At 47.4% G+C, this 25,818-nt stretch overlaps 1 protein-coding gene across 1 annotated transcript in view; it reads left to right on the plus strand.

Annotated features, from left to right (window-relative positions):
- Positions 1-3,493: 3,493 nt before the first annotated feature.
- Positions 3,494-25,818, plus strand: part of SETD1B (SET domain containing 1B, histone lysine methyltransferase) — a 48,984-nt gene continuing 26,659 nt past the window's right edge. The window contains exons 1-6 of the mRNA XM_014875024.2: positions 3,494-3,761; positions 4,095-4,249; positions 4,679-4,777; positions 5,272-5,542; positions 8,665-8,777; positions 11,398-12,573. Coding sequence (XP_014730510.2) covers positions 3,689-3,761; positions 4,095-4,249; positions 4,679-4,777; positions 5,272-5,542; positions 8,665-8,777; positions 11,398-12,573 — 1,887 coding nt within the window. The 5' untranslated portion in view covers positions 3,494-3,688. The remainder of the gene's footprint in view (positions 3,762-4,094; positions 4,250-4,678; positions 4,778-5,271; positions 5,543-8,664; positions 8,778-11,397; positions 12,574-25,818) is intronic.

The following is a 25,818-nucleotide window of genomic DNA, read 5'->3' on the forward strand; positions in this document are numbered from 1 at the left end:
CCGGCTGGGTGATGGCGGAGGGGGGAACAGCCCAGGAGAGTCAGAGAAGGAAAACAACAAAGAGCCATGTGACGGGGAGCGGCGGCCGCGCTCCCCCCGGCGCACCCGCTCCGGGCGGGGAGGTGGCGGCGCCGCCCGGCCCCTCCCGCGGCCAGCGCTGCTGGTTCCCCCCGTCCCCCACAACACTGCCCGGCCTTTAATTTTTTAGTGCATTTTATTTTTTTCCCCTTGTGTGTATGTGGGGAGAAGGGGGGTGGTGTTGTTTGTTCCTCTTTCCCCCCCTCCTCGCATTAGGCGACTTCCATGGCTGGGTGTTTATAAGGAGAGCGGCGGGGGAAGGGCGGTGTTATTTATAGCAGCCGGGGCTGCGCCGGCATTATCCGAGCTGCCTTTGTCCTCCCGGCCGGCCGCCCCCCCGCCCGGCCCGGCTGGAGCGCCGCCAGCCCCGCTGCCGCAGGGCGCTCCCGCCATGTTGTGCGCGGGGAGAAAGAGCTGCTCCCTGCCCGGCTTCGCCCTTCCACAGCCCCTCACAAAGCGCTGGGGGAAGGGGGGCGGGAAAGAGGGGAGAGAAAGGAGGAAAAAAAAACAAACAAAACCAAAACCCAAAAAAACTAAACCACCCCAAACCCACCATTTCCCTGCAGCGCCTGGGACGCGGAGCGCCGGGAGGCAGCGGGGGGAGAGCCCGCCGCGCCACCGCCCAGCGCTGAGGAGAACGCGGCGCCGAAGGGAAGGAGAAGCCATGATGGCGGCTGCCCTCACACAACACGGAGCGCGACCGGGAGCGCCGTGCCCGCCCCTCCCGCCGCCCGGGACACGGTGCTGCCGCAGCCTTTCACATAATAAACCCACCAGAATTCGGCGGGGAGGCCATTTTCGTGGGCTGGGTGGCGGCACTAAAGCACAACTGCTGTGAATATCAACTGCGTCACGGCTCTCCATCTGTAACACTCAGGCTGCAAAGGGTCCCTCACTTGGAAGGAAACTCCCTCATTTTGGATATACTTCCAGACCTCCTTTTTCCCCCCTCTCTCCAAGTCATTGCCTCTCGGTATGAAGGATTTTACAGTGCTTTCTAGGGAGACATCCGCCATTAAGACTCACCGTCGTGAAAAACACCCCCCCATTTTGTTGCCTGTTTTTTGTCGAGCTTCTGTAATTAGACGGATAAAACATGTAAGGGATCCCTACCACCACCACCGCCTTCTCGCCTTTTTTAACATCAACCTCACTAACATCTTACTGTTCACAGGCAGATTTTTTTTTTTTTGGGTGCTTTCAATTTAACAGCCACGTAATGCCTGCAATGGATTCACAGCGTCTCTCCGCACAAAAAAACCCAAACCCACCCAGGGCTGAGGACGACCAAGAGCTTTGTGCAGAAAGAGAAATCAAATTCCTCCCTGAAAACAGACGTTTCAGAGGCACTGTTAGATGTTTCTGAGGAGAAGGAGATCGCCACCGCTTTCAGACGACCATTGGGATCTTTCCACCCAGGACAATACCATTAGCTACAGGCCTGGGCTATTTGTTCCTCTGCAAGGGCAAAAGGGTTTACTTACCCGCACACCATAGTTGAATGCAGCTCTGAAGGTGAAGTTGTTACTCTTTTTTAAAATAATGGCTATAAATATATATATGATCTGTATCACCACTTCTCTCGTAAGTTTGCGAGCCAAAGCGGATCTTGTTAATATAAGTTACGGATCTTTGTATGGCAGTGGTCTAGCATCAAAAAAAGAGGAAAAAAAGGGGGAAAAAAAGCTATAGAAAAAGTCCAGCTATGTTGACTGACCGTACACAGGCGAGGACTCCTGCTCGAGGCTTAAATCTACCTTCCTGTGGCAGATTTACTCTGTACATAAAAAGGACGTTCAGTGTTTTTCCACAGAGCACGCAGACACTAAAAATATTCTCCTCAATAGTTTTAGGCTGCACATGTCAGTGTGAAAACACCTAGTTAACATTTACTGGTTCTAAACAACTGTTAAGCATATCTTAGCCAGATAGTTTGCTTTATAAGTAAAATATTTCAAAAAGCATAAATTTGTTTAAACAGACAAAAACATAAGACATGCAAATGAAGGCTTAGCAATAAGGACCACTTCAGTAACATTAACATGAAAACTACACTTAGCAAGGACAGAATGGATTGGGTACTTACAATGTAAGAGGAAAGAAAGAGAAAAAGCTTATCATAGTAAAATTGCCTTATTTTTTTTTTTCCAGAATTCACTATTCCTATACCTATATTTAAAACATTACCTTTTAAGCACCAGAGGAGTTAATAAAAATGGCCAGGAATCAAGTGTTTAATACGGGAGAGAAGTCTCTCAAATTTATTGTTCAGTCATCAGAGCTGCTTAAAGCTTAAAAACCCCCAAAACAACAAAAAAATATATAAAAAGAATGTATTTACTCTTTTTTTGTTGGCATTCGAAATTGTTAACTGCTGACATAGGGTGTGCCATGACCTAGTTACACAAGACAAAGATGGATCCCGAATCATAAGGGAGAAAAAAAAATCCGCATTACTTTTTTTTTTTTTTTTTGGTTAAGGGGTTAAGATAGATATATATATATTGAAATCCTTCTTCAGTGAGTCGTCTGGCACCGTGCTAGAGGCTCCCACCACCCCGCGTGGTGTGGATTCACATGGCGGATCCCCCTTTATGGAACAAAGGAAAAGCCCAGTTGGCCATTTCGCTCCACTGCAGAAAAATGGCTGCGGGTCCCGCGGCCTCTCCTTGGCTTCTGCCGCGCGGCGCTTTTACCCCGCCGTCTAATAACTCAAGCCCCATGGAAGCCGCGCTCCCATTGGCTGCGCCCGCCGCGCTGCCGCCGCCCCAGCCAATGGCGTGGCCGCTCCCGGGGCCACCGCGGCCCCGCGCCCCGGGACGGCCGCGCCATGCGCCCGCCGCTGCTCCGCCCGGCCCCGCGCCCGCCGAGCGCCGGGGGCACCGCGCCGCCCGCCTTTAATACCGAAAACAAAATGGAACCTCCCCGCTGATTGGCTGATGAAGGCTCCGGACCTTTAATAAGCAAAGCTGCTCCCCCATCTTCTATCACCCCCTCCTCTGCGTGTGTCGCCACCCCCCCCCCTCCACCAGGTTCCCCCCCCCCCGCGCTCTCCGCCGCAGCAGCGCGGCGGGTCCGCGCTCCACCCGCCCCCGCGGTCGCCCGGGCTCGCCGAAGTCTTTCCCTAAAAAAAGATTAAGAGAGAGGGGAAAAAAAAAAACCGAGAAAAAAAAAACCAACTTGTCCCACCTATAGGTCCATCTTGTTTAGAAACAGTTTGCGCTAAGGTAAATGCAGCGGGCAGATTCCACTCGCCCCCCCGCATGCCGTTAACCCCGCGGCGGGGAGGGAAAAAAAACCCGCGCGTCCCGGCGGCGGCCCATGCGGCGGCGCTCGGCGGCGGCGGGGCGGCGGCGGGCGGCCGCGGGCCGGGGGCTGCGCGGCGCGGCCGCCGTGAATGTGCAGGCGGCGGAGCGCGGTTAGGCGTTCGCGGCGCTCGCAGCGGTGTATTGTGGGATCCCGGCCGCCGCCAGCAGCGAGCACACACAATATGTGGTGGCTCGCGAAAACGGGAGGCAGGAGCCTGGCGGGCAGCCCGCGCCGGTAACCGGCCCCATGTGAGACGGGAGCTCGCCTTTCGCCGCCCGGAGACGATCGGCCGCCCAGCGCGATGTCTTTCCGAGAGACCAAGGCGGGGGAAAAAGCCAAGCACCCTGAAGATCATGGCAAAAAGCAGAGTTCAAGTGAGATTGGATTTTTTTTTTCTTCTTCTTCTTTTTTTTTTTTTTCTCCTCCTTTCCTCCTCCTCCCTCTCTGCCTCTTGTCTGCTTGGGGTGGAGGGGGGGACCCGGTTGGCAATTCCCCCATTTTGGGGCTCGCTTCGCGGTGGATTTCCTCCCTGCCTGGGTGTGTAGAGCTGGCGGCTCGTTAAAAAAAAAAAAAAAAAAACACACCGAGACGAAGAGGTCTTTGTTGACTATTTTTTTTAACTTTATGGTTTTTCGTGTGTTTTTTTTTTCTTTTCCCCTTCCCCCTTTCTCTCTCTTCCACCCCCCCCCCCCCCCCCCCGCGTTCAGGTTGGATCAACGGAATGGAGAACAGCACGCAAGCCAGCACTTCTGTCGAGAAAAGAAATCACCATTGGAGAAGTTACAAGTTGATTATTGACCCGGCTCTGAAAAAAGGACAGCACAAACTCTACCGTTACGATGGGCAACATTTCAGCATGCCTGTGAGTGGGGGGCTCCCGGGTTTCCCCTATTGTGTCGTGTCTCCCCCCTCCAGCCTCCCTCTTACCGGCGTTTTGGGGGCTGGGGGTCCCTCCGGGTCGTGGTAATCCTCGCCGTAGCGCATGTGTATGGGAGGGGTGTCTGGGGGGGGGACACGCACAGCCACCAAAGTTACAGCCACCTGACACTGTGTATTCAACTGTCAGGAGCCCAAACCTGCGGCTTTTTTCTGTGTTTCCAATCTGTGTGCATTTCCCAGCAGTATTGCAATTTGACACGTGTGTGTGTGTGTGTGCGCTTTCCCCTTCCCTTGAGACAGCCCGTGCTTCCTTGGGGTTTATTTTTTCTTGTATTTTTGTCTTAAATTTCAAGTCTTGTTATTGCTGTTTCTATGTTTTCTCTCCTCCTCTTCCTCCTCCTCCTTCTCCCAGAACTCGGGGATCGCTCCTGTGGATTGTGTCAGGGATCCCAGAATAGGGCGAATATGGACCAAAACTAAGGAGTTGGAGCTGTCTGTCCCCAAATTCAAGGTACTGCCCTGACTTTTGGCTTTAGCTCTGAAACTTGTTTATCTGGGAGTAAAGCCTGAGTTCCAAATAGTTTAATGGACCGTTTAAATGACAGTCATATTCTTATTAACATTGTTATTTAGCAAACTGTTTAACAATAATCCTCTTCTATGAGGATATCAAGAAATTAATGCATCTGTCTAACGAGATCACTTGAAGGTTTTGGAGCTGGGGCTTCTGGGGCGGGGGGCAGTGGGGAGGGGGCTCTCCGCTGACAGCGCTGCTGAAAATGCATCTTTGTAGCCCAGAAAGGAGCCGGTTCCCGTGAGTGGCTGCAGCGGCAGAGCCTCTACTCAGTTCTGAGGTTCACCCAGAGCCTTCCAGGCTTTTTTTTCCCCCCCAAAGTTTGCAGGATGCTTTAACCCCCTCCCTCCCGTGCCATTCTTAGGCCCTCCCCCACGCTCGTTAACAATGCCGATTGTTTTTATCGTTCCCCACCTTGTGCCCGTTTCCAGATTGATGAATTTTACGTGGGGCCAGTGCCTCCCAAGCAGGTCACCTTTGCCAAGCTGAACGACAATATCCGTGAAAACTTTTTGGCCGACATGTGCAAGAAATACGGCGAAGTGGAAGAGGTGGAGATTCTCTACAACCCCAAGAACAAGAAGCACCTGGGCATTGCCAAAGTCATCTTTGCCACTGTTAAGGGTGCCCGGGAGGCTGTGCAGCACCTTCACAACACCTCTGTCATGGGCAACATCATCCACGTGGAGCTGGATACAAAAGGTGAGGGGGCACATTTGGGCCTCATGCTTTTGGGGTTTGCAGAGCCCCTGCCCGTCCCACTCCCATCACAGAGGCTGGTGCAGAGGGCAGGGACCTGGTGATTAAAAATACGAAGGGAGCCGGCAGCGGGTCTGGTGTCTGGGGCCTGGGCGAGTCACGTGGAGCCAAATGTGTTGTCTGTTGCTAAGAGACAGCCCTGTAATTTGCAAAATGCTGCCATCCTGCCTGTCCCCTGCCTCTCCCCTGCCCGTCCCTGTCCCTGCTTGCTGCCCTCTCATGTCCCCCATCTCTCTGCCCCAGGCTGGTCCCTCTCAGCCACCTGCCAGGGCTGCTGGACCCGGTGACACTTGCGTTTGGCAGACATGGGATTTTTGGGCAAGTCCTGGTGGTTCCTGGGACCCAAATCTGTGGGTTCTGGTGGCAGCAGTGGGGCTGGGTGCTGTCCCCTGCGTGCCTGGCATTTCATTGATACTGAGAGCGGGCTGAGGGCTGGCACAGCAGAGTGCACACGCAGCACTTGTCAGTGTGTGCGAGTGTGTAAGTGTGAGACTGGCTCTTAAAGCGACAGCAGCTCCCTGTGCTGGAGGAGGCAGCTCCCAGCCCCGCTCCCGAGCCCTCAGAAGCCCAACAAAGTTTCTGCAAGTGTGAAGGCATTGTGTTTAGTCTGTTCTCTCTCCTCCGAGCGTGATAGTGAAAGGGCTGTGCTAAAATCTGCCTGAATTTTAGAAAATGTCTAAGACTGAGGAGGTGTGGATCAGTTGCTGATTGTATTTCTACATTCCAAAGGTGGCATTTCTAGTTCAAAACTGGCTTGCTGCTCTCTTTCTTGGGAAAAAGACATTGCTAACACCACTTTCTTAAAAATGCTGTTAATTTTGTTCTGTATTTAAAGGTTTCAACAGTTTAGTGCACAACCAACACAGCAGTTGGTGTGCCACATGTGATAGAGTAGAACAGGATGTTTATTGACATTACTGACCACTGTTAGAAGAAAAATCACAGTAGTATTATAATATTTTCTATTGGGAGCTAGGCTTGACCTTACATGTGTATACTTTGAAATTCTAGTACCACTAATTTTTACAGACAGGCTCCTCCCTTGCTTTGAAACTTGAAGGTAAAAATCACATTTAAGGACAAATTAACCATTTGCAGATTTAATAATATAAGCTAAAGCTGTTTTGTAAGTGATGGATGTCTTAATGACAATCATTTTAAACAAGCTGATTATGCTGCCTTCCTCCTTGTTCTCCTCCGTTTATAAACTATGCTGCAAGTCTTGACCAGGCAGCTGTTCCAGAAAGTTTGTATCACATCAGGGAAATGAGGGGGGGGTTATGCTTCTGTTTCCCGGGAGAAAATGCTGAAGTCAGTTTCAAATTGCATTGCTGTTTTGTTTGCCAGCTTTATGCTCCTAATGTATTTTTTTTTCCCCACAAAGTTGCTTCCCTTTTGCTCTAAAAGAGTAGGACTGTCAGTGTGCTATAATCTGTCAGAATCAAGTAAAAATTACGTTCCTAAAATATCATTCGCAGGTTAGGAGATACTTTATATATATGTATCATTTTCACCGTTACTTTCTAGTATTCTGCTTTGCAAGAGAATGAAAGGTTGATTAAAAATTTTGTAGCAAAATATATATTAGGAATGAAAGTGTAATTTTTAATCAGTCTGGTGTGAACATAGGCCTGGGAATCTGAAACTAATAAATCCAGTCTCTTCATCTGAGACAGGGTTGTTTAAAGAAACTTCTGTGTCTCAGTTTATCCATCTACAGACTGGACACAACTAGTAATTACCTGTCTTAGAGCAATAGCTGGGAATCATTTCACATTCATAAAACTCTTTGAAACTGTAACTTTTCCTGCATTATGTTTGGGATCCAGGAAGAACTATGTAACAATTACTTTATATTTTTTTAAGAACAAGTGAAAATAAGCCTAACACTTCCATACCTGTGGCGTTGTAGTGTCATGTGTGGGTGGTGTGTGTTAATATTTCAAGTTTATCTTCAGACTCTTGCAGTGAAGAGATCTCTTTTGTCATGACTTTGGTTGAACTTAAGCAGTTTACATAGTTGAGGATGAGGCTCAGGACTTTGGGAAATGAGATTTGATACCTAAATAACTTTATCTGCAGATTTGTTCAAGATAAATAGGTCTTTTTCAGAACAGAATTGTGCTACGGGGTGCTTTGTTTTTGAATTGAGTGGGGTGATTCACAGGGAGTTTGAGGTTTGATCCTGCAGGACTTTCTCAAAAAAGTAGTCCTGGTGTTGGGGAGCTATTGCCTGAATTAATTTTCTGGGCTCAGGTGCCAGGTCTGTCCATTTTTCTATGGATTTTTATCTTTCAGTGCAAAAATTCAGATAGTTTCAGGGTCTGATTCTGTTGCCTTTGAAGCTGATGACAGATTTCTTACAGACTGCAAAATAAGTAGGATTAAGTTTTTGTAGTAATGAAAAATTCAATATTAAGAAACTGGGTCTTTGTAGACTTTAGGAATGAAAAGGCTGAGGCTCAGTAATGCTATATAGGACAGTTTGCTCCTCTGGCTTTTTTCTTCGAAGGCTGCCACCGAGTTCTCCTTAAACTAGAGGGGAAAAAAAGGATTAATTGGTGTCTTTTTGGAAAGACAGCATTAACAGTTTTGTCCTCAGCATTCTCATGCATTGTGTTTGCATTAGTAACAGGCAGTTCCTATGAGCAAGGTGTGCAGGGAGAGCTTTCTGAAGTGGCTCTGGGTGTTGGCAGAGGCTTCTCCCTTGGGTGAGAGTTTCACTTCTCAAATCTGCGAGCTATTTGCTTGGCACTCTGGAGAGGAGGGAAACGGCTGTGCTCCAGAAAGCATGGTAAAGAGCAGAGCTGCCAAGGAGGCTGAGAAGAGGAAAAAGGATTTAGAAATCTCCTTGTCTTGGCTGCAGAAGGCAGTGTCTGACTTCACTTGCCCAGCAGATTACTTAAAAATGATCCCTGCAAGCTCTGAGGTGATAACTGCTCCTCTCTTGCATGGATGCAGTGGGCCAGGAGTGGTAGCAGGGTCGTGTGAGTGTCAAGAATGTGTGTTTTGACATGGATTGTGATATTTCTGTTTAATCTGCTCTTGCATTGTGGTCTGTGCAGGTGAAACCCGCATGAGGTTCTATGAACTGCTGGTTAATGGTCTTTACACTCCTCAGACCCTCCCTGTAGGCACAGAACAGGACGTGTCCCCAACTGGGAATGAAGCTCTCCAGGTAGGTGTGCTTAGCTTTTTTAAAAGAAAAATTTCCTAGAAAATCCCAAACATTGACATTAGCATTTTAACATTTTTAATTTAGCTTTTTTTTGTGTCTTGCCATAGTTCCAATGGCTGTTACTAATTCACATTTAAATAGAACTTGCTCGTAATTGTCATATCAAATGTACCTCTGAATATGGAGCACGTGGCTGATGTGTGCCTGCTTTGCACGGGAAGTGCTTTTTGTCTTTCTGAGTGAAAAATGCCTACAGAACGTGCCCTATTAACATTAGAAATTCCTGCAGTTAGGACTGGATCAGATCTGTCCCTGAGATGAGATTATTCCCTTGAAGTCAGGGGAATGATTTACAGTGGTACATTTGGCCTGGCGTCTGCGGCGTGTAATCCTCAGTGTGCACGGACTTCAGCCTTGCTTAAAGGCTAAGAGGTGGAAGGTGTCTGAGCTTCAATAATGGCATCAATTTTCCAGAATCTTAATTAGTTGTTGGAATCAGCTTTTAATAAAAGCAGTGGACAGAATTCCTGCGGGCTTCCAGGGGTCCCTTGATATTTAGGGCACAATTCTCTACGTGGCTTTGCATGATTACCTGCTTCCCTGTGAACCCCACTGGGATGAGAAGGCCAGGGGGAAGGGAAACCTGTTTGTGTGAAGTCATCAGCCTCTTTGGCTACTCCTTGTGGCTTAAGAACTGATTTTAGGACATCAAATTTGAAAGAGATTTGATAAAGACTTTTTTTCCTTCTTCCTACTTGTGTATACTCATACAACTTCTTAAAATGCCATGATTTCATTAATTCTGTGATCAAGTGTTCTCAGGACAGGTAATAGCTGTACATTGAACATGAAAATCCCATTGATCTGAAAAAAGGAAATGTCTCCTCCCACCAAAGCACCCTGACAACACCAAGGCAAAACCCTGGTATCCTTTTAGCAAAATCATAAAGAGTTTGGTTCTTCCTTACCTCCCAAGCAAGGTGCTTTTAAAGGCAGGAGGGAGGCAAGTAACGATTTTGCTGGGAGCCCTGATATGAGTAGACCCTAATTGCTCATTTAAGCTGCTTCCACATCTCAAATAAAAATGGGCAGATTTGTTCTTACTCCTTTTTTTCAGGGTTAACAGCAAAACACTTAATTGATGGCATCATCCAAAGCAGTCCCTGCTGTAATTATCCTGAAGATTTTTTCTCTAGATGTTATGCTCATGTTTTATATTTTTGTCCTGAATTGATTTTTTTTCCCAATTACCAACAGAATTATTGCTTTGTGAGTAACTTTTGACTGTTTGCATCATAGTTTTGACACTAGAATCTGCCAACGAACTTGTTTACTGTTGTAGTTCAGTAAATTACTCCTGACATTTGCTCCTCCTCTCATGCAGAGCAGCAAAGATCTGACAGTTCTGCAATCCCTGCCTCCAGGCCATACACAAACCCCACTGAAAAACACTCCACAGCACATCTACACTAAAGTTGCAGCAGTGTGGATGTTGTTAAGAACCAGCCACGTGCTTCCTGCTCCTTTCTGTGGGTTTTAGAACAGTTGAGGAAGAAACTTCCCTGATGTCTCTCTGGTCATGGTGTCCAGGGGTTCAAACTGAGAGCAAGTCCACACTACTGAATGGGTGAGACATGTGAACATAGCAGGCAGGTGAGAGTTCAGCTTGAGTTTGATGGTGCTGGCATGTCCCAAGCAGTCATTTGACACGTCCCTGCCTACCTGTGCTTAAGAGGTCTCACCAGTTGCCTGTCCTGATGTGCTTTTGGGAAGCTGGAGCTCAGTTCATCCTCTCTTGCTACCAGGAAGATTCTCACTGAGCTCCTGCTTTGCATGATGGAAAATTGATTCTGGAGCTGATGATAAGTGTGGCACTGTTATGACTCAGCAGAGTCTGAGCTGGAGCAGGGCTGCTCTTAGAAAACCCCCTGAACGTGCCTATGAAGTGAGTTGCAGAGCAATTACTTGGCTGCTCTGTAGATTTGTAGGGTTTCAGTTTCAAATGCCATAATCAGTGGCACTCTGAGCATTTGTGAAGAGCTTTAAAATGGTGTTTTTCTGGCAGTTGAGAACTTTTTGTACTTTTTGTACGTGTAGCCTTCTCCCTTGTTACAGATGAGTGGTAGGGAGGATGGTGGGCCAGCTCTGCTGCATAGGTTTGGCTGCAGGCTGGTAGTTCACTCATTTGAATGTTTTGATTTGTTCACAAAAAAAAAAATTGACAATTTCACATCTCAGACTTTTCTTATTTTCTTCCCTGTTTGCAGTTTGCACTAGCATTACATAGTTGCTAAAAACTGAAACTCTTCCAGCTAAAAGTGGTCTGCAAGTCTCCTGTTCACCTGATGCTCTGTGAGGTAGCTTACAAGGAAAACTTGTATCTGCTTTCTTCTTCCTCTCCTTGCAAACAAGTTACTCTTTGCCTTTTTCTTTTAAATCAAAGGGAACTGTTAGTAATGTTTAACGGTTTGTGTTTTCAGGGGTGCTGTAACCTATTTATTTTCTTTTACCCTGGAAATCAGCACGAACTCTTGGGTACTCCTCTGAAAACCAAACAGATTAGACAAATATCTTTATAAAAGTGTGTGTTTAGGTGCTTTTCTCTCTCCTGTTGTTACAGTTGACGGACTCCCTGAAGCGCCTGAAGGACAGTTCCCTTTCTTCCGCGGGATCCTCCGTCACCCCAAACAGCAGCACGCCCTTTTCCCATGACACAGCCTATTCCAGCTGTCGGCAAGACACCCCAAACTCCTACAGCCAATTCACCCCACAGTCCCAAGGAACACCCCACACCCCACGCCTGGGGACACCCTTCTCCCAGGACTCCACCTACTCCAGCCGGCAGACAACGCCCGTGTACCACTTTGGGCAGGACAGTGGCTACAAACCCAGGAGGCACGAGACGAAATTTACGGATGCCTACAACCGCCGGCCAGGACACCACTACATGCACAACTCGGCTGGGGTGTTCCGAGGCACAGAGCATCAGTTCAGTACCTTCAAATCCCATCAGCAGGAGCCAGTTCAGTTCTCTCACACTCCTCCCCTGAGCCACTCTAGTTCTTCAAGCTATAAATCTGCCTTCTCCCCCTACCAAGCACCAGCTGTTTTTCCCCAGTCCGAGGAGCAGCCGTTTCCCCAAACTTCCAGAGAGGCAGAGTACCGGAGACCTGCACCGCCTCCCACCGAGATGGTTGTGGAGAGCAGCGCTGCCCCCAGCATCGATTTTGTCCCAGTGAAGGAAAAACCAGAGGAGCCTCCGCCCTTGCCCGACTCGAACTCTGTTCCTGAACCAAGCACAGCGTCCTTCTCTCAGACTCCAGAGAGGAGCGAGACCCCTGGCACCCCCACCATGGAGACTGAGATGCAGCATAACAGTTTAGACTCAAGGATTGAGATGCTCTTAAAAGAGCAGAGAACAAAATTACCCTTTCTTAACGAGCATGACTCAGATAATGAGATCAGAATGGAAGGTAGCCCTATTTCCTCCTCTTCTTCCCAGCTCTCCCCCATCCCAACGTACGGTTCGAACTCTCAGCCTGGTTTCAGGGGTCAGACGCCTTCCTCGCGCCCTTCCAGCACAGGCTTGGAGGACATCAGCCCCACACCTTTACCTGACTCTGATGATGATGAGCCCATCCCTGGGACAGCTTCTCTGAGTCAGAATTCCCGGGGGACATCCGAGGCCAGCATGACTCCCATTGATCAGCTGAGCAGGACCTCCAAAATTGAGACCTCGGAGGCTAAAGAAATGGTGCCTGGTGACCAGACTCCAACGTCAGAGAAAATGGACGAGGTAAGTGAGCTGGAATTGACTTATGAAACTTTGCACGTGTCCCCAGAGCTGGACAGGGTGGGGAATTGCACTTGCCTTTGTGTCGTCAGAGCCTGGGGTTTCTGGTGGCTTTTCCTTTTACTCGAGCCAGCTGGAAATGAGTTAGATGTGACACAAAGTAATGGTCTTAATCAATTTGCAGTCTCCAGCTTTCCTTATTTATAATACCAGCCTGCTGCAATTTATAGCTTCAGGAGAGCTCAAGGACTGCACAAGCCACCAAAGTTTGGCCAGTGCTCAGGCTGTGTGAACGTCCTGAGTGTTGACAGACACTTAAGCCACTAAAGGAGTTAATGGAGCACTTTCTGCCATTGCTGTGCTCCCTGAGCAGGGGTGTGTATGCAGGCACACACTTGCTTAACTGGGCTTTCATGTTGCACTGAAGTTTTGAGTGTATAGGATGTTTGAAGGCTCTCCAGCTATTCCTGCCATCTGCTTCCAACAGGAGACAGTTGCTGGGTTTTAATACTCACTTTACTCTGGAGGGAGAGAGTATCTGAAAGGGGGAGGTAGTTGTCTTGTGGGGGATGTGCTCCACTGAGTCTTCCAATAATAGACTGGAGTTTGTTGCCTCTGCTGGGGCATTTGTGGCTTGAGGAGAGAGAGCTGAACAGTGTAGAGTGGTGCCAGCAGACAGGAATTATGTTGCATGGTGTGTCTGTTTGGGAGGTCTGTTGCAACAAATGTGAGTATCACTGCAGTGGATGTGTTGGTCCTATTGTGCTGTGTCAACGAACAGTCAAAATACAGATCTTTGCAAATGCCAGACCTTTCTTCTCAGTGTTTATAATGGTCATGCAAGCAGATGGAACTGCTGTCCCTGGTGTGCAAGAATGCTGCAGTGAAGAGGGCTGGTCTTCTGTAAATGTCCCGAGTGTGGTAGATCAATTTTAATTTACTCATGAAAGTTTATTGGGGTTAAGCTGGCAGAATGGATTTCCCTCCAGTGGTTTGCAGTAGTGAGGTTCTCACCAGAGAAGTGGCTGTGTTTTGGGAGAGAAGGAGCTGCTCCTGTAGCCATGGGCTTTGCAGGATGCTTCCCTGGAGGGAAAGCTCTGCAGCAGTTACACAGTGCAGGTCTGCGTGCTGAATAGTGAAAACAATGTGACTGTGCTGGATATTTTGTTTTTTCTGCTTGCCTTTCTGAACCTGCTCGTCCTTGCAATTGCCAGTTTAGCCTTTGAAACAGTTCAGCTGCTTAAGTTCTCATTCATCATCCAGGCTGGCCAGAGCTCCCCTCTTGGGAGGCAAAGTCCCTGGCTGGTGAGGCCTGATGATGTGCTAATTAGGAATGGAGTTTTGATTCCTTAAGCTCGGGTCTGGCAGGCTTAAGAGGGGACACTCTTAGTTTGACTAAAAACCAGTGGGGAAGACATCCCTCGCCCCCTTGCCTTTCTGGGTTTGTGTCTACTGTCCTTGCATTCCTGCAAGTGGGTTGCAGCCAATTCTGAGTGTGTTTAGGAAGATGGGTAGGTGCTAGCATGGTGTGTGGGTCAGGCACTTCTGTAGCTGACACCAGGTTTGGGGGACTGGCTGGGATGTGATATTGTAGGGTGTGATATGGGGCTGATGTTGCAGCCCATGTTAAATCTTTGTTTCCCCTTAATGAGATGCTGGTGTCAGAAGTTCACATCAGTGGTTCTGTGATACAAAATTATGTAAGTGCCTCAATCCTGTGCAGAAGTTAGAAGGGTGGTAGCAGGGTCTCCGTGCAGGTCATTGCTGCCTTATTTGTCTCCTTTCTCCAAAAAACTTGATGTTTGTTGTTGGAGCTGTTTATTCAAACTTCCTCTTGGTTACAAATCACACTGAGCTATTCTGACATGTTTGAAAAGTTGCCTGCGCCTTTCATTGCTCCTTGTGATGCAGAAAAAACGATCTCCATGTGTTTTTGCTTCCTTTCCCCACCCTTCTCCCCACACAGTTTTTTGCTTTAGAAAAAGGTTCTTCTGGCTTCCCTCTCTTTTGCTGAAGGAGCAGAGCTGAACAGTGACTTAACATAGGCTGAAATTTGAGCTGCAGCTTTCCAACTGAGTTAGAGAGGAGCATTGAGTCTGTGTAAGGGCTGGAAAGCTGAACCTCCAGCTTCAGCCCATTGTGATACCACTATTCAACTCCAGTCCTTTAGAGAATCCTCCAGCAAAACAGAGGGAAGGCAGACACAAATATTTCTAGTGACTGTGTGTCTTGGGGAGCAGAGCAGGAATGGTATCTCAGTGTAGGGAAGGCTCATTAAGTATCATAAGGAAGCAATAAAGGGCAGAGAGTTTGAACTTATTTACTTAATATTTCGCTCTTCAAGGGTCAGAGCAACCCCAGGTCAGCTTTCTTTGGGTGGATGCTCTAGCTGGGAAAGTCACAGGATTCATGAGGATGCCAGCAAAGTCACAAGGAAGTTTTTCCTGAGGTGATCAGTGCATTTGAAGGACTTCCTCCTGTTTCCAATCAAAACAAGCACGATTGTTGTCAATGATTGCTGATACAGTAACATCTGTTCTATAGGTGAAGTGCTGTCAAATCGTCAGGCAAATTAACTCCCCCAGACTTGCCATAAGTAAAGGAGGTACAGCCAAGCCCAGCAAATGCTCTGATTTATCATGCAAGATCCTGGAGTTTGATTTCAAGATCCGGTATGATACTCCTAAGCCAGAGTTTGACAGGGATTTTGGCTGTGGGAGAGGAAGGGCTCTGCATCTGTCTGTAACACCTAACCTGCCTAATCTCAGAGCAGAGATTAAGGTCTGCAGAGAAAGTCCAGCTAAGCTTAGCCAAGGGACCAGGCTGAGAGGTGGGCAGTATGAGGTGAGAGGAGGAAAAGGATCCTTTCCAAACAGCTCAAGCTGCCAGACAGGAAGGCAGGGCAGAGAGGACTTTTTCAGGAAATTAGAAGATGGCAAAGAAAAAAAGCTAAACCTCATTGTTATATGAGGGAAATTTTTGAGGGAGCAATGTACAAACTTTCCTTCCTATGTGCTTGAGAAGATAAAAAGGAAAGAATTGTAATAATTTGTTTTCATGGCATTTTTGCTGTTTTGGAAGTGCAGAGGTTAAGTACGTACAGTTTGACGTTCTGACATCCCATCTGAGCCAGGTCTTGTTTTGGCTTGGCTTGTGACAGGAAGAGGCCCTGCCTCTGTGCTGGGGAGGGTGACAGGATTGCAGCGAGTCACTTTGTTGTATATTGATGATTCCTTTCATGTTTCAGGTTCTGAATGTATCAGTTTGTGTGCATAGCCAGTGTGTAATAGGAAGACTGTATGGCTGACAATGGTATTTTTCCAGATTTATAAGTACAAAAGCACTTTTTAATTGAGGGATCAGCAGTCTCCTGTCCTCCTGGTAGTTTGGCTAAGCACTGATTTACTGAGGTGGGAGGGGCGCCTTAAAAACGCCAAAGATCATCATAAAAATAAAGATTCTGAAGCGTGAATGAGGCGAGAGCAGTTCTCCTGCTGTTTGCTGGGAATTGTAGCAAATGGGCTGGGGAGTGAGTTGGAAATTACACAGTGCTCAACAGCCCTAAAGACCCTGAAAGCCGCTGCTGTCACCAGCTGTCTCACCCGGCTGTTGGGAATGTTTTTAATGCTGTGCTGGGTGCTGAGGTACCTCTTGCAGGACAGCATCAGCATCCCTGGGATGAGCTGTGTGGATGCAGTGGATCCTCTCACTGCTACCCAGGGAGAATTTCCCAGCTGTGCTTACACACACATGAGGTGGGTAAGGCCCAACCCCATTACAAGCTCTGCTGAAGTCCCTGAGGTTACATCTGGGCTGAATTTGCCCTTTGTGTTGAAGCATCTTTGGGTTCTTGTGTGGGCACGGCCAGAACTGGAAGAAATTTTTGTTGAAGTGTCATATTGTCCCTCTGGAGCCTTAGCAGGATGTGATGACATTCCCCTCAAGACACTGCCTCGTGTCTTGTGTGGCTCCATGCTGCTGCATCCCCATCCAGACTGGGCATTGTTTCAGTAGCTGTTAAATGATTGCCCATTCCTGCAGAGCCAAATTCAGCCTTTAGTTATTCAAACTCTGGTGGGACAAAGCAGAACCCAGGTGTTGTCCAGGCAGTGAGAGGAGGTGTTGAGGGTTTTGGTGCTAGCAGTACCTGCAGTGCTTGCCCTAGGGACATCTGATGTCCCTTGGAGCTGAGCAGGAGCAAATCCATCTATGCCTGCAGGAGGATGTTCTCCTCCTGTACCCTCCTCCCACCCTGGATTGTGTGGGTTGCAGGCAGCCCCTGGGACACGGGTGATAAGTTAACATGGAGCCCCTAAAGGTGAACCCAATCTCACTCTACTGAGGGATGTTTCTGGGCTGAAGAGCTTAGAAATGATTTATTCAAGGCAAATGCACATTAAGGTTGAGAAGGTAGATCCTTAAGAGCCAGGAAATTTGATACCTTTGTTTCCACAGTAACTGTGCAAGAGCTCTTATGCCCATAGGTAGCTGTTAGTGTATATAATATATATGGGTACACCTGGGATCCAGTTTACAGCTGGAGTGGGATTCCTCATTTCTGGAGGGAGATGGAGAGAGTAGATGGGGGAAATGGTTGCTCTGAATGTAGTCTTTTAATTGAAGAAGGGAGAAAAATCTGAGAGCTGTGATTTATACCCAGTCTCATAAACACTTTTTCAAATTTTCCTGCCTCCTGAGCTCTTGCAAATGCAATCATGCTTGACAGAACCGGTTCCTAATGGAAACTCAAAAAATAGGTATCATGTTATGACCATGAATTTCCAGAAATGCAGCCAGCCAATGCCCAGGCAGCAGAGATTTGGATGACTGCTGTGGTTTTACATGTGAATTACACCAGCCATGCTAAACCTGTGAAATTAAAATGAGAGTGAACTGCTTAAGCTGTGGGTTCAGTTCTGCCCTCCCTGACCCACACAGCAGCGAGAAGCCACAGGGACTTCAGGGGATCTTGTGGAGTTTAAGCTTGTTCAGAAGAGAAAGGCAGCACACAAATCCCTCAAAAGGTGATTTAAATGTGACACTACACTGGCCCCTTTGAGAGCTCAGTGATCTGTTCAGCCACTGAGTCCTGAGGAAGGGAGCAGGGCTGCAGCCCTGTATCCCCCTGGGCATGCTGAGGACTGAGGGTCAGTTCCTAAATAACCTGACCAAGACAAGGATGTCCAGCTCCTGGAGCAGTGGAAGTGCAGGTTGTTATTTTACCTTTTTTTTTTCAGAATTGATGCTGGAAGACCACAGGCAGGGACTGCTTCCTTGTACACTGATTCATTTACCACATGACAACCTGCTGCTCCTACAAAAATTTATATGAAGCAGAGGAGTCGGTTCATTTTTGCTAAGTTGTATTTCACTTTTGACTTTTTGTATTTGGCTCTGATTTGATTCTTGGAGTGCTTGCAGAGTGGTTAGCAGAGCAGAGGGCTTGACCAGACAAATGTTCAATAGAGGAAGCAGCAAGAGGCAACAAGCCCAGTGTCAGTTTTTACAGTCACCTTTTCAGAGCAGTATTGCATAAAGGTTCACCTGACATTCCTGATGATGCACCCCTCATGCTTGTGGGGGGAAGGAAACCTGAATGGAAAAATATTTGACTGTTTGTGGTTTGGTTTTGTTGGATACCAAACAACTCCAGTAGAGTGAGAGAACGTGTCTCTGGTTGATAACAGAGCTGGAAATGGTGAAATGCTCTGGAGTGTAACTGAAAAATAGAAAGCAGGCTGTGGTTGGGAGGCTGAGTGGTTCTTTTGCTCTCACACCAGGCCAAGGCTTTGAGGCTTTTTCATTTTGCATACCTGATAGAATTGACATTGCCATTCCTTTTTATAAATCACTGTTGCTGACAATACTCTCACCACTAGCTCAGTTTGTTCTGTTTCTCCACCAGTGACTTTCTGTAAATTTTCAGTTCCTGGTGGACTGGCTGTGTGTATTTGAACTGTCTGTGAGTAGGTACAGCATTGCTTATTTTGTGTTTGTGTAATCTGTAGATGCCCCTGCACTGCAAAGTTAGATCTAAATTATGGTGTTTAACCACAGCACATAACTTATGGTGGAAGAATATCTCCAAATATGAGCTCTGCAGACCATCCACAGTTAGAGAGCCAGTGGCCATCTTCCTTTTGCTGATTGCAGAGTTCTTCCTGTTCCTTACAACACTCAGGATTTAGCAGTGACGATATTGAATGTTCAGATGTCATAAATGCAGGCTGTGAAGCCTCACATTGAAGTGACACGTTTTCCTCACAGTTTCTCCAACCCATTATCATTCCAGTTGCGTTTCACATCTGATGGCTGTGAAAAGTGACCAAGGGAATGCAGACAAGTTACTGGATGGCGGCGTGTGTTGCAACATGCAGTGACACTGAGAAAACGTGCCAGTGTGTTAGGTAATCAGTAGAAATATTGAGAAAATAATTGCTGTTAACATATTGTGCTGGCAGCCGCCAGAACAGCACTAATTTCTGGGTCTGGTTTGTGAAGATGCCGGAGCAGCCGCTGTGTTCTATATGTGTCTGTGTCTGACACAGAGCACTGAGCAGACGAGCTCTTATTCAAATTTCTGCTGGCTGGTGCCTTTCCTGGAGTCCTCTAAATAGATACAGTTCATCAGTAGAATGTTTTTTCCATGCTGCATCAATTTTGAAGCCCATGACTTTGCCACCCCCCTTCTGTTAATTTTAATTTTCAGTTTGGGGTACTTGTTTGTACCAAGTGAAGACGGGGCAGAACTCAAAATGAAACTTGTGAGATCGTTAACTCTGTGCATGATGTACCTGCCCACGAGGGCTCCTTTGACCCAGACATGTTACTGCTGCCTCAGGATTTATTATGAAAGTGCAGTGCTTGCTTTTGGATATGCCCATTCATCATGACAAAAAGATTGCTCACATTTTGTGCTCCTAGAAACAAAATGTATTAAAAAAAAAACAAACAAAGAAGAAAGAAAATGGCAAAGGGAAAAAAAAAAAAAAAGAGTTAAAAATGTTTTTTTATTTGCATAGTGCTAAAATAAGGTCAGCGTCTGCTTTCACACATTTCCAGCAGGGCAGACAGGCCTCATGAAGTGGAAATAGCAAGGCTGCAAATTGAGGTTTTTCATTTCTCTCCAGGCTGGGATAGGTGGAATGGGTTTGCTCCTCTGGCTGTGCAGGGGTGTTGCTGTAGGAGCAGTTTGAGCAGAGGAAGTTGTTGGTGGTTTGGGCTCCAGCAGTGGCTCTGAGCACAGAGGGCACCGGAACCGAAACCACCCAGACACAGAGCCTGCAAAAGGGTCAGACAGCTGGAGCTCACCTTCCAGTTTTCCCTCGAGTCTGGCACTTTTTAGTGGTGTTTGGAGTTGCTGGCTGCTCTGAAAGGCTGTGTTTGGACTGTGTGTTTCTGTGGAGTTGATAACAGTGTGCTAAGTGCAATTACCACACACCTTTGACCAGCTCACCTGTGTTTTGCCCAATCTCTCTATATCAGGCAGTAAGTCAGGGAGATAGCTGGGCAAAAGGCTCTGAGAATGGTGAGGAGGGGAGGAAGAGGAGAAACAAAGATGGTCTTGCCCAGTTCGAGTCCTTCCTGTCTCACCTCCTTGCCTGCACCTTCAAGCATTCAAGGTGGGATGTCCTCAGTCTTGCAGTGCCCAGATTCCCTGTGCCACCGAGTGCAATGGCACAGAGCCTTAGGAAGAAGAGGACTGAGGATGGTGCAGGGTGGGTGACATCAAGGATGGATGGGGTTTTGTTTTTCCTGGGCCTTTTTGCTGTCCTGATCGAGGAATCTGATGCCTGCTCCTTTTGTGGGTGGAGTGGGGTGGGGGTTGCTCTTACATCCAAATTTTTTCCACGAGAACTGTGCTTGGCAGTGAGCAGATAGACTTTTATGCTTATGTCCAAGTGGCCTGTCCTCCTCCTGTGGTGTGGGATCAACAAGTGTTGCACACACCAGGGAGACATTCCCTGTGGAGCCTGGGGAGGGATTGCTGAAGCAGGCAGCTTTTTTCCAGATTTCCCTTTTCCCAAAGGAGCTTGTTATTTCTGGTGCCTTGTGGATCCCAGGCAGAACAAAATATACTTATTTGAGGTGATAGCAGTGCTGTTTGGTGGAAGCAGGAGCTGGTGTGGTGTTGGCACATGGCTCTGGGGACTGTTTCCCAATCCACTCTTCATTGCTAAGCAGTTGCCAAACGTGGCATTTTGGTCGGCAGATGTGGCTGAGAGTTTCCAGTGCAGATAATTGAAATATTGTCTTTGAAGGATGCAGATAAATGTGAGCAACTGTTATCATGGTGCTACAAGCATTTTGCTATTGTCAGGAAAAAGAAATACTTGGAAAATATGAAAATCCTTCATACTGCATGAAATTATTCAAATTGAAGTAATACATAAAGGGCAATCTACCAGTGGAATGTATGCCATGGAGACGTGTGTGAAAGGATCAATTTTGTCGAGGGAATCTCAACAAATTTGTTTCTTGTTAATATAGTGTCAGGTGGGATGTATCTCCCAAATTACCTCAGAAAAGTGGTAACAACAGATGGGTTTGCAAAGCTGAGGTATGTTCCAGGTCAGTGAGAGGCAGGCAGATGGTGAGGGTTTGGTGGCAAAAGGCAGCCTGGCCCCAGCAGAGCCCTGCTGGAGGATGGTGTCCTGATGCTGGGGTTGCTTTTAAATTCTCTGGGAGCTGGCATTGTGCTGGGGACACTCAGCCTGGCTGCAAGGCACCAGCAGTCAGCTGTGAACCCTGCTGGGTTGGATGTTCAGGCTTCAGCTTGAGGAAGCAGTCTTGTTGCATGACTTTGTCTTGGGCTGTTGCTGGGGCACACGTGCTGCAGGCAGAGAAAGGTCAGTTTTTGGAGTATTTTTACGATTTTAACTGAGCTCTTGTATCGAGAGCATTGCACAGTGCAAATGTATTGATGATGGTCAGTGATGTAACAACCACTGTGCAGCTCTGGTGCTTCAAAAGGTGCTGAGGCCAAACGGTGCTAAGTAATAAACGATGAGCTGCAAACCACCACAGCAGCTGTTCCTGCAGAACTGCTTAAAAAATAAAAAGATGCCCATGCCTCCCAGCAGGCCCCCTGGATCAGTGAACAGGACATGGAATGCATGAGCACAGAGCTGTGTTTGCCTGGTTTTGTGCCTTTCTCACAACTGTTTCACATAATGCTTTAAATAAGTAGCCTGCCTTTTTAAGGCTTCATATATAACTCCTAACTAATGAACCAGTACTAATAGGAAGGCTGCTTTAAAAATACAAATAAAGAGCTGTGTGGTGGAGAAGGGTTTAGCTGTGTCTGCTCAAGAACGGGCTGTGGTGATGTTGTTCTGTGAGCTTCTGCAGGGCTTCACTCATCTCGAGCGTTTTAGCAAAGCTCTTTAAAGCAGGTAGTAAAGAAGTGAGTAAAGTGTCACCAACATGGGGGTGGCTCTAGAAGAGCCTGAGAGCTGGAGTGGTGGGTGTGAGGAGCAGAACATGGATCACCTGGTGCTGCCTGCTGCTGAAGGGCTCTGCCATGGACACGCTGCCCTTCCACTTGAGCAGTCACCCGTGGGAGAGCTTGATTACAGCTCTGCTGCAAGAGAGAGCAGGAGAGACTTCAGACTAACTCTGAGTAAGCAAGGAAAAGGCACATCTTTGCCTTTCCATGGCTGGCTGTGTTGTTGGGGGTTATTCCTTTGGGTGTGCAGTGGGTGCCGTGCAGCAGCCTCCCTGCACTCCCCAGGGTCCCTCCTGACCAGCAGATTAGCAATGCTCAGCTCAGTAGCTTCTGCTGGACTGTCCTCCACAAACATCTAATCCATTATTCAACCCATCTGCACTCCTGAGCCTGGGCAGTATCCTGTGACAGTGCAGTGCACAGCTGAATTTTGTTCTAGGTGAAAAGGGTTTTCATGTGTTTGTTTAAACCTCCTGCTTGCTAATGAGGGGACAGGTAGGGAAATCAGCACACTTTACCTCTCCTCTCTTTTTTGCATATTTTATGCCTGCACAAATGCCAGTGGGAATGCAGCCCAGCTGGGGGGTATTTCCACTCTGGTGCTTTAGAACACTTGTGGTTTTACAATTTATTGTGCACACTGTGGGAATAGTTTGATAGTAAAAGTTTGGTGTTTTCTTGAAGGCCATGAGAAATATTATGTCCTGCACAGGGATTATTTCTGTTAAGGGATCAACTAGTCAGCAGTTGGCAGCTGCAAGGGTTTTGTTTTTATTACCCAAAGGGAGTGGTAGGGGGGAAAATGTTGCATTTCCCTCACTGAGCAGGTTTTGAAAAAGGACAACTTGGAGGTATTTCTTGCTCTTTGTCTTAGAAAAATATTTTTATTGTTTTAATAAATATATTACATTCCTCAATTGATGAGCCTGATTCTGTCCTCTCTAACTTCATGCACTTAGTTAAATCTGAGTGCAGCAAGAGAAGAAAAATCTAAGAAGGAAATAAAGCAGTGAAAAATTCAAGCTGACTCCAGAGAGAAGAGAAATGTTACCAAAGGGGAACTGTTTCTTGCTGGCCTCACCCTCACTTTTGAGGAAGAACTCGGCTGCTGGAAATAGGCTTCTCAGAGTGAAGCATCTCCTGCAGCCTAGCTGGCTTTTAATGCATCTTCTGCTTTGCTGGGAAGGACTTGTTAAGGCTGTGTTGTAATGCTCAGAAAATGAGGAGCTGCTAAGCTCATTAGGGTGCCACTCATCTCTTGTGGTCACTGCTGTGAAGGACTCAGAGCCAGGGAGGGTTTGTGTCTCCTGGGTCTCCTGTTCCCTGGGGCCACTCCAGCTGTGTCTCAGCAGACCCAGAGCATTTGTGCCACCTCCAGTGGGGGCTTTGTCCAAAGTGGGTAAATGCTTTTTGTCAGTCAAGACCATGTGGGCTGGCTGAAGCAATTTTTCTGGGAATTCAGAAATGCAGCAGATGTCCTCTTGTCCTGTCTGGGGTGATGGTGGTGGCTGTCTCCAGAACAGAAAGCCACAGGTTTCCTTGTTTGAAACCATACCATGCAGCCACCATGACTGCAGTTAGGATGATAACAAGGTCCTAAAGACCTCTTTAACAGTGTGTTCCCTCTTTCATGCATATTTCTTTTCAAATAGCTGGGCTAGAACAGAGCTGCTGGAAGGAGAGCAGTGTGGAGGGCAGATGGGAGTGAGCAGGAGAGCCTTAAAGGATGAGACTGATGAATGATTTAACAAAAACTCTTTTCTTTTGCCCATTCTCCTTCAAGATCCAAAATTCCTTCATTTTTGCCCTCCCTTCTGAGGAGACTCAACGTTTCACAGGTTGTGTTGGAGACATCCAGGTCTTGCAAATGAGGCCACTGTTGTTACTAACACTGAAATGCAGAGAGCACCGAACAGGACACTGAAAATGCTGCCATAACCGTGATAGCCACGTGATTTCAGATACCCAAGGGTACAGCAGTTCTGTGCAAAAGGGGAAGAGTATCAAACTGGCCTAGTTGTGCTGATTAGAACTGTTTAAATACAGCATGTGTACTACCTATTCTTCAACAGGCTGCTATCAGCTGGGGAGCTAGACTGTTTTCCATGCTTATCTCCTTCCTTATCACCTTCTTGGTAGCAAGATCTGAATTCATGGCTTCATTTGACCTAAGGTTTAAGTATGAGGGTGAGGTCAGGGGCTGGCATGTGAGCTCCTGCCTGGCACTGGACTGTGAGGGATCTGTGTACTCTGCACATGCAGTTATTGCATGTGCAGGGTGGTTTTTTTCTTTTACTTATAGGTGGACTCTGATCTAATGTTGCCAGTTCCCTTTATCTTTGATTGCAAAGTGCCTTCTTTAGAAATGTGGGTGCTTTTCTGCACACCCGGGTGACGAGCAAGACAGCGTTACAGAATCATTTGAGAAATGAGTTCTGTGTAGTGTGATTTCTTCTGAATTCCTTGCTTTTCTTTGCATCTTTAGAGAAGGGGATGCTGCCTCGAGCTCTGCATCTTTTGTGTGTGGACAGACCTTAGAATAAAATAGTAGCTGAGGTGGCAGAAAATGACAGAGGAGCCCATTGTATGTGTACCAGTGCCTTTCTGTTTTTCAGAGAGATTGTTCAGTTCCTCTGTTGGATTTGGCTGGTTAGTTCCCAGAACTCTGCATCACTGAACCTGGTGTCTGAAAAGAGCTTTACCTGGGTAAAGCCAGTCTGGCTGTATGAAAGTCTTTGGGAGAAGCAGAGAGCATTCCCTGACTAATTTATCTGTAGGGGGTATTTTCTTGCCACTCTACCATCCTTTTATGCATGACTTAGCTTCCCAGCCGACTAAAGCCTTTGAAGTTAGATTGCAAATAGCTCTTCAGCTATCCCTTCCCCCCCATCTAAAATAGGGAAACCAGAACAACCATTGCTGTGGAAAGAACCTGCCTTGTTACATGGTTTCCCAATGTTAACACCCCTCTCTTTTCCTCCTTCCTTTTCTCTACCTCTCCTTCCCCTCATAAAGAAATCCTTTTTTTTTTTCCCCTTTAATAAGATCTGCTTAAGACTTAAGGGAAGAGGCCATGGTTCCATGAGATGGTAAATCCAATTTTAGGGTGTTTCATATGTGATGAAAAACCCTGTGGCCGCCTGACGCTGGCCTTGAATTGGCACACATTCTCCCTGCCAGTTCAGATTTGTGCACATAATGCAGGAGGGGCCACTGTCCAGGCATGGGGGCATGCCCAGGCCTCCCTGAGCTCGGGCTGGGAGCCAGGAAATCCCCATCTCATACTCTCACTGGATTTTGTGACCTGCCCAGTGGATGTTCGTGTGGGTCTCTGCTCAGATCTGTGCACTCAGGGTGTCTGGAGGTTTCCAGTCTCAGCATTGCTGACTGTGGACCCCAAGGATGTTGTGTTGGCCTCTCCCTGCAGACACTGGAGAGTCTCTTGTGCATGGGAAGCCCAGAGGTAATGTCTGACTGCTCCACATATCCCTTCTTCAGTGATCTTGCTGACAGGAGCAGTGTAACCACATCATATGCCATGAGGTTTGCAGTTTGGAGCCTTCTCCACTTGGGAGGCAGAAAGACCTGAATTAAGCCATCCTCTCTGTGGATGGCTTCCTAACTTACTAACAAACAGAGGAACCCCCTCAACCTAGCTCTCTTTGCCAGTTCATCTCTTCAGGATTTCTGCTGAGGCAGATCTGGCAGTTGTTTTCCCACTGGCTGAATTCCTGGCTTTGATGATTTCTGTCCTGGGAAGTTCTTGCAGTAGGCTCTTGACATCCACATTGAAAACTGGA

The sequence above is a fragment of the Sturnus vulgaris genome, chromosome 19 (genome assembly GCF_052056855.1).
Source record: "Sturnus vulgaris isolate bStuVul1 chromosome 19, bStuVul1.hap1, whole genome shotgun sequence".
NCBI classification, from domain to species: Eukaryota; Metazoa; Chordata; class Aves; order Passeriformes; family Sturnidae; genus Sturnus; species Sturnus vulgaris.